The following is an 8576-nucleotide window of genomic DNA, read 5'->3' as shown; positions in this document are numbered from 1 at the left end:
TGCGGTGCTTTTCACACTTCATTATCTCGTCAAGAGCTGAGTCACCTGCCACTGAAAAGAAAGTGAAATAGTTTTATTCCCTTTTTTCTCTTTGTATAATGCATTTCCCATCAGAGGCTTATCTGCAGGCCCTCATATCTTCCACTTCCAGCCTCCAACAATACTTTTTTTTTCCACCAGTGTTGCAGCATTTCCACTGGAGGACGTGCTGCTGTGAAATGAAAAAGAATATCTGTGCCATTACACCACCTATAGGTGAAAATAGATTATGCTGCACACAGCTCCTCCATGGATCACCGATTGAAAAATGACTGTTCATACACTTTACCTCTCAGCTTTAGACCAATTCTCCGAAGCTGTGGAAATGTGGTATTTCAATTTGTTGGATTCCTTGGACTTGCGGTGTTCAGCCTCGGTCGATGTCCATTCTGCTTTTGTGGCCTCAACATTTCCATTAAGAAACATTTTCCTTCTGCCCTCGAGCTCATTCAGAACTGGCTGCAAAAAATATCTCATTCAAATCCACATAAAGCTGCACGCGCTCCCAGCTGTGCACTGCGGTGAAGTGCCCCCCACCCTCCACCCCCACGTGCCCTCAGCACTGCAGTGGCTGTCAGTAATGAACACTGTGTAGGAGAGCCTCAGATAGCCCCTGCCACTCTTTTTAATAGATAAAATCTTATCTCCTGTAAGCAGATGGATTCCCTACATGTCATATGCGCCATCGCTGTGCGGTGTCATTGGTGCACTCCTCACAGTGACGTGGTTTTGTATTGGGTGAACTGGGGGGTTTAGGGACACGTCAGTTACAAAACAGGGACACCGTGAGGTCGGGAGAACTTTGGACAGACGCTTAAAACTAAAAAAAACAACATTGGGACAAGAGCAGTGTGGAGACATGATGGGATTTTAAGGATGACTGGCACCACAAATAGAAACAACCAAGTTGGCTTGAATCTAAAAGGTTTGGTTTGCTTGTTTTTTGTTGTTGTTGTTGTTGTTGTGAATCTAACTTTTACTTTGTCATTTGGCCACATTTCAATACTTGCTTCTATTACAGCTCCAGGCTGCACAGGAATGTTTCATTCAAGTCACGTTCTGGACCAAATGAATGTTAATCTTGTCCTTATGCACAGCCCAAGTAAAATATAACAGTTTGCCACACACGGTGCTGCACTGTGAACAATCTCTAAGGCGTTCTCATTGTTTTAGATTATTTACTATTTTTATACAAACTGGAAATTACAATGCAAATAGGTAATCACATTTTCCTGAACCTGCAGGATGCTCTCTGGTTTGAGCTTAGCTGTCTTCCTCCTCTTGGCCTCATCAGGAGCACATACCGATGGTCAACCGCGCCTCTGCACAGTCCTGCTGTCTACTGGTGTGAAGATGAACTGCAGCTCTTCGAGCCTCATGGAGCTGCTGCCTCCTCCTCTGCCCTCAGACACCACAGAGCTCCATGTGCAGGACAGCGCGCTCACCTCAGTGGCTCCGGGCCTGTTCGACAAACTGGTTGGTTTGAAAAAGGTTTCGCTATCTGGGAACTTCCACTGTGACTGCAGGATCCAATACCTAAGGAACTGGCTGCTGAGGAACAGACATGTTGTTGTAAAGAAACCAACCTGTGCCGGTCCGAGCTCTGTGGCTCAGAGGGCCATCACTGAACTCAGCGAGGACTTCTTCTCCTCCTGTGTCCCAGCCAGCTGCACCGGCGGGACTTACAACACGCTGCTGGGCCTGATGCTGTGCTGCGTCATCGCTCTGCTTCTGTGGAGCCTGAAACTGGCCAGAGTGTCCACTGTCATTCTGTCCATAGATGAGAGACACTCAGGGTTTGAAGCCCACCTTCTGCGCTCACTGAAGCCCAAACACAGGAGGAGGCGGCTCACGGAGGAGCTATCACAGGGGCCGATTTTAAACATGGAGTTACTGCCACAGGTTCTGGATGTGTTGAACAAGAAGCACAATATAAAGATAAAGGCTACCTGAGAGACACCTTTAACTAAAAAAAGGAAATATTAAAAAAACAAAAAAACACTACAGGTGACTAAAGCTAAAGGTGAGGCCTGTGACATGACTGCACAATGAATTTATGTTTCCTGTGGAGTTGATGTTCTGCTAAACCTCCATTTCTAACAGTGCAACCTAATATCTTACTCATTAAGGCCAGAAATGCACCAGATAAATCCCATTTATAAAATATTTTGACTTTTATTGTGTTGAAATATCCACATATTATGAATCAGCCGGCATTATATTTGTCCTCTATTTGATCTATCAAACCTATGGGCCTTTTAAACTGTGCACTTCTGAAAAGACTGAGATAATTAAACATTTACATTGAATTGTGCGGAAATGCTGTATATCTTGGTAATTTTGGTTAATTGTTGATCATCTCTGTTAAAAACAAACACACACACACACAGACAGTTTACAGCGGTTGTGTAACTGTTCCTTTTATTTTCTTAAGTTAAGGTATTTACAATGAGGGAATTACTACAAATGGTCAAACATGGGAAGGTAAAAGATTTTGATTGGCATTGTATTTGTATCTAAATAAATTCTTGGTTAGCTTTTACTTTTGGAATTACTACACCATTATAGGTTAAATGTAACAGGTTATGGCAGGAGGATGATAATGATTGATAATGATGACATTTAGATGAAGGTCTCTGATTTGTGCAAATACTGGTCAAGGTTCTCACAACTAGACATAATTCAGACAGACAGTACTATTAGAGGACAATATTGCACATCAAACAGTTGTTGTTGTTTTTTTCTTTTCTTTTACAGTACAAGTATTACTCTTATATTCATGCATAGATTTTCCAGGATAAATGGTAAGGTAAACAAATGACTAAAAACGTAATAATAAAAAGTCACCTTGAGAATAAAGGTCAAATGTTTTCTGAATATGCTTCTTAAAAACACTGGTAAAATCTTGTAATAAATATAGGATGATTTCAGGATTTGTAATAATCTAAAACGTTACTATCACTAAAAAAATATTTAGTAGGGTCAAATAAGGCAGATCTTACACTTTTCCTTAATGAAAAACATGTAAGTAAAGACTATCACAAAAACAATAGAAAAAGAGCAGTTGGCTGTAACAGTTACATGATTAATTTTCTCTAAAGTTTTTCTCAGTGTTGAAAATTTAGAAGATGACCCATATTTTTCATATTCTCAATGCCCTATCAGGTGGTTAAACGATGTCCACAGTGTTAGGCTCCCACAGGTTTACGCATTAAACGGTGTACCCGGTTTAACGCCTCGCGTCTCCTCTACTTTTGTGCCTCCACCCTCATGTAAAACCTTGTTTCCTCAAAACTCTACTGAGGCACAAACTTCTCCTGCTCAAAGATCAGGTTGACGGCTTCGGCCACATCCTGCACGATGTGGCCCGGCTCCACCAGCGCCGGGTCGAACCTGAAGTCCCGGTGGCCGTGGAACACAGTCTCTTTGATGCAGTGGCTGGCGTCGCTGGGCACCTCCGCTTTGGGGTTGTAGACGCCCGTGCAGACGAGGACAGACTTACAGGACGTGGCGGACGGCAGCGCCAGCTCGCTCTCCCACAGGTTGTCCATCTCCTCCTCCTGGGGCACCGCCGTGGTGGATCCAGTGGCGGCCACCATCTTTGCGATGGCTTTGGGGTTCTTTCTAGCTACTCTCTCCTCCAGGTGGCGACTGTACAGATTGGCGCCATAGATGTCAGTCATAAGGTTATCCCTGAGAGAGCAGAAGGGTAGAGGTTACTTCGTGTGCAGCTACATACGTATAATATGGATAAATAGCCTATTAATGGACAATTTGTGCAAGAATGTTTTCTGCTGCTCTGCAATAAACAACGACCAAGCGCCGACACACCACCACAGAAGAGCTATACCAGCACAACTGTGGTAAAAAGCTGAAGTGAAACATCTAATGGCGCATTTCCACTAGCACGGTTCGGCTCGGTACGGCACGGCTCGGCGCGCTATTGCATGTTTCCACTAGCACGCAGTACCTGCAACCGGGTACACTTTTGGTATCACCTCAGCCCTGGTTCCAAGCGAGCCGAAGCGTTACTAAAACGTGACGTCAGCCGACTGCCTTCCACTGATTGGCCGATGAGTGTCGTCACTGGAAGCGACGACCGACAACAGAATGTTCCTGCTGAAGCCTGTTATTATATGTCCTGACACTTTTGCGACCAGCTGACATGGAAGTTCTGTTTTTCACGAACATTTTCTCACCAAATTCATTTGGTAACACTTCAGTAATGTTACCTCCATGTTTTGCTGCAGCACTTTTCAATTTACTTAACACTGAATAGTATAAAAAAAATGGGTTCTGATCATAGACTGTAAAAAATATGGACGTAGCATCCGTGACGTCACCCATTGGTTTTGGGGAGTCGTTTTTGTGACTCAAATATGGCGGCCTGAACAGCGCCATGTTGGATTTACCGGCCAAGAACCCGCCCACTGGCCTCGAAGCAGCTGTCCACTGACCTGTTTGGACCTGTCACTCAACGTTTCCGCGCCCTAATTGGCCAGAATTTTAAACCTAAAAATAGTAAAACGGTAGAGTTAAAAAAAATTCACCCCCCTCAGAGTGTGTGCAGGGGTAGAAACTATCGGTTGAGACCAAAAAACGTAATGGCACCAGGCTGTAAATATGTTTTTTAAAGCTGTTAAGTCGGCGATTTTAACATGTCAATGGTCAATGGAGAGATGCTCCCTTCTGGTACCAGCCCCCAGCGACAGCCGACGGGATTGCAGTTTTTTGAAGGCGGAAGTGAGCTTCACTTCTCAGACCGACAACTGCCCCCTGGGTTCTGATCCCGGTGCAAATCGTATCTCTATCTCATAAATACATAGGGCAGAGAGAGACTCTGTGTCTTACCCTATGGCATAAAGGGAAGTGATGGGAAGTTTCCATTGCCGCTGCATGGCCTGGCTTCTGATGAGGTATTCTGCAAAATGGTAGGTCATCTCACTGGGTTTTCCCATGAGCGCCTCGTACTTCAGGTCTTTGCCTGTTATCTTCTTGTAGATGTTCTCTAGGCACACAAGAAACGTCCCATGGCCAAACCTGAGAGACAATGACACGGAGGAAGAAAGACAAGACATTCAATTCATGCCTTTAACTCCCAAGTGTTCAATTTTCTGTGTAACAGCGCTTGTTTTTAAAAGGTTACCGTGGAGAATGTGCCTCAGCCATCCACATGAGGTCCATGTTGCAGGCGAGCAGGGGCAGGTGAGGCATCTTTTGGGTTTGGTGAACACTACTGAGGTTACCATTGGTCAATAAGACATCAACTATCAGCTGCAGGTTGGTCTCCCATCGAATCGGCTCCCCGAACAGCACCACAGCTGCACAGGAAAAGGTTAAATCACTGACATTTTATCACAACTAGAGTTAACGCCTTGCAGTTGTAAACCTTCACCAACCAAAGTTACATGTTATACAGTCAACAAACTCTTCATGTGTTACGACATTAAATGTTTTTACTGATCATTATGAGGCTGACCTTTGACTTCTTCCTAATGAACGTGTGTGTAAAATTGTGTCATAATCAGCACATGAATTTTTCAGTTTTGTGAGGTCACAGTGACGCTGATTTTGACCACCGAAGTCTAATTAGTTCATCCTCAAAATGATTGTTTGTACGCAATTTAAAAGAACCTGCTGCTGTTACTGTGATATTATGTTCATAAGAATGGGACTTGTGTATGAACAGATATAAAACTGAAACACCAACAGCTATAAAGATGTGAGAAATAAGAGGAACGTGCTCTTACCTTCGACCTTAGGAAGGTTGCTAACAAGACTGGACTGAAATGACAGAAGGTAAAATAAACATATGGTGCTAAAAATGACAGAAAAAAAAAACATTTCAATATTTCCACAATCAACGTCTAAATAAACATTTAAATATCTCACCGGCAGTTTGGGTCTCCTGTTGTGATCCACCATGTCCATCAACGGGTACGATTCCCTCAGCATATCAATACTGACAACGTTGTTGAAGCCCAGACTAAAGACAAGAGAGTTATGGATAAATGAGGAGGATTAGGAGTCAAGTACATTAAATATTAAGCATAGAAAATATAACAAATCAGGATTTCCAGGATTACTTTTTAGCAATTTCCAGGACCGGGCCTTGTCCTGACACCAGCACACATTTATCATGGAACTTCTTGAACATCCTCAGGGGGCTGTGGGACATGATGACTTGATCTTGTGTGATCTGCAAACAGATGAAGTGTGAGGGGTGGGTTACTTCACAGTGTACACCGGATAAATACAAAAAACAGAAATGCACATTTAATGCACAAGGCTGCATACAGCAGTCGTCTTTAGAAAACTCACAGGTACTCCCAGGATGTGAGAGAGCTGGTCTGCTTTAGTTTGTCGGAGGCAATTCCCTGCGTTTGTGACAAAGACAACTGGCACCACAAACTGTCCCTGAGAGTCGACCAACTTCTCAAACGCCTTTTTTGCTGCAGGGATTGGCATCCTTCCCCGGACAAGTACGCCATCAATGTCAAACAACAGCCCAAAGCCTGGCTGTGTCTGCAACAGGGGAAGGACAAGAAGAAACTGGTTAGTCAGCTAAACTGAAAGCGAGACAGTCAAGGAGCACAGCCATGATTTGAAACGTGACAGAGCAATGTGATGAGAAACTATGGGGGGTGAAATTAGGAATCGCTTAAATCACTAATGGTCTTTAACGTGACAAATTATGAAAGGGAAGCAAACAGGACTTGTTACCCAAGCACACAGCTCCATTCTTACACCAGAAGAATTACAATCAGAATCAAGAAGGAACACTTTGTCATATGAAATGACTTAGGTTCATTTTATAGTATGTGCAATGTCTGTTTTTTATTGTTTAAAAGCATGACAGTGTATTTCTTACAACATTAATGATGGATTTGTCTCCACAGTTTAAAAATAATAAGGGCCTTTCTTTACATTTCCAACATACAGCACACAGTGGGAGTCGTGTGGTGACACAGCAGTACAGAGGGATATTTGGTTGCACTCTTGATATATAACAAATAATCTCCCCGGCTATGCAAACACACACACACACACACATGTAATTGGATCTTTGTGCTTCTTTCCTCACTGTTGTTCCTGTATCTGGGGCTGAGGCAACAAACAGGGAACACAGTGTTTCAGTGTTTTTTTTCCTCTCTCTCTCTCATGAGGGAAAACACAGTAGCCTAAGCTGCATCTGGTGTCACATCCTCCTTGCTGCTTGCTGCCTTCAGCCCCGCCAAGCGCATCCACATCTGACAAAAGTTGCGTGCTGCTACATTGTTATGCAACGTCGACCTGCTACATTCTAACAAAAAAAATAAAAAAAAAGATCTGAACAAGACATCGTCGTGTCAACAACGTATTGTTCACGCCGAGCCGAGCCTATCGAGGCGGCAGCAACAGCTCCAAACCGTACCTTGCTATTAGACTGAGTTCCGCAAAACCCGCACCGAGAACCGACAATCCCAGCTTTGCGTCTGGCTTGACGGTTACTCAGGCTGTGCAAGCCCCGGTAAAACGACACGAGTCCCCTCATCTCCTTTATTAATCACCGGTTTTTAATTTAAAAAAAAAAAAAAAAAGGATTCAAAAAATAGATATAAATGGCCCCTGCATAGAGCATGAGCCGGCTCGCTCCGGCCGCGCAGGCTGTTGTGCTGCTCTGCTCGGCTTGGTTTTTTTTTTTTCCGATAATTTCCTCGTCTATAATTTGACTGGGCGAGACCCGGTGACGTCATATGAGGAGTAGGAGGGTCTTTTTCTCTCCGCATCTCAGCTGGGGAAGAGCCGTAAAGCTGCTGCATCTGCACTGCAACCCCCGCTGCCATTTTAGACTCCGAGGTGGAGCCTAAACTCAGTCTTGCGCGCACTAAAACACACCCGCATATTACGCACAGAGACACACACATACACAAGCCAGCGCTGCGTTAAATACAGCAGCTTCGTTGGTCCTCCTCATTAACCTGAACCACGTTTTGTTTGTGTTCGTTTCCCCACCTCCGCAGGGTTTCTATTAATACATATAAACGCATATATCCTATGATGAGTCACCTATACGCAGCACGTGGCACAACATGGATCCTGGTGGACCTTCAGACTTTTGTTCTCCATTTTGCTCCTCGGCTCTCATCTCCAGGACGCAGCTCTGATCTCTTCCACCCTCGTGTCCCAGTAGTGCCGCATTTAGATTTTTTTTTTTTTTTTTTGCTGCATGAAACCAGGAGGAATTTAACACGGAAATGTGACTCTTCCACTTTTTTTTTTTTTTTTACCGGAGATTACATGTAAACAAAAACGTGCATGTGTGATTGCACGAACATGTCCGGGGCACGTTTCAAAAACACACGTGGCTGAGAGTCGAACAAAAGGCACAAAACACCAGAAAAGAGAAATTTATGTGGTTCAAAACAAAGCAAAAATCCACTGAGTATATCGTTTAACCTACAGTTGAGACTCAGTGTCTATCTTGATATGGACTTCTTTGAAGACTTAAATCATTCAGGCAGATCACCGGAGACCAAACACCTGTAAAGGAAAAG

General features: G+C 43.8%; 2 protein-coding genes across 2 annotated transcripts; one reads left to right on the top strand and one right to left on the bottom strand.

Annotated features, from left to right (window-relative positions):
- Window positions 1–833: 833 nt before the first annotated feature.
- On the top strand, window positions 834–1992 carry gp9 (glycoprotein IX platelet; the record flags this gene model as incomplete). The annotated part of the gene is made up of 2 exons (XM_083975504.1): window positions 834–964; window positions 1284–1992. The coding sequence occupies exon 2, from the start codon at window positions 1285–1287 to the stop codon at window positions 1990–1992; it is 708 nt and encodes a 235-aa protein (XP_083831630.1). The 5' UTR covers window positions 834–964; window position 1284.
- Window positions 1993–2445: 453 nt separating this feature from the next.
- Window positions 2446–8545, bottom strand: LOC310988774 (haloacid dehalogenase-like hydrolase domain-containing 5). The gene is made up of 8 exons (XM_083975500.1): window positions 7454–8545; window positions 6361–6564; window positions 6126–6238; window positions 5932–6025; window positions 5790–5823; window positions 5186–5360; window positions 4891–5079; window positions 2446–3732 (listed from the first exon to the last, which is right to left on the bottom strand). Exons 1-8 carry the CDS (start codon window positions 7571–7573, stop codon window positions 3336–3338), a joined length of 1326 nt encoding a protein of 441 aa, XP_083831626.1. The 5' UTR covers window positions 7574–8545; the 3' UTR covers window positions 2446–3335.
- Window positions 8546–8576: the final 31 nt, after the last annotated feature.

The sequence above is a fragment of the Trachurus trachurus genome, assembly GCF_905171665.1.
Source record: "Trachurus trachurus genome assembly, chromosome: 7".
Classification (NCBI taxonomy): Eukaryota; Metazoa; Chordata; class Actinopteri; order Carangiformes; family Carangidae; genus Trachurus; species Trachurus trachurus.
The sequence above is the reverse complement of the archived record's forward strand: the minus strand, read 5'-3'. Positions and strand labels throughout refer to the sequence as shown.

Bases quoted from the DNA above. Each gene is read 5' to 3' on its own strand.
- LOC310988774 (XM_083975500.1), bottom strand. From the start codon at position 7,573: ATGAGGGGACTCGTGTCGTTTTACCGGGGCTTGCACAGCCTGAGTAAC. The intron at 5,361-5,789 runs GTAAGAGCACGT...TTTCCTGTGCAG, and splicing joins CAACCTTCCTAAGGTCGAAG to CTGTGGTGCTGTTCGGGGAG. The intron at 3,733-4,890 runs GTAAGACACAGA...CTGCTCTCTCAG, and splicing joins ACTTCCCTTTATGCCATAGG to GGATAACCTTATGACTGACA.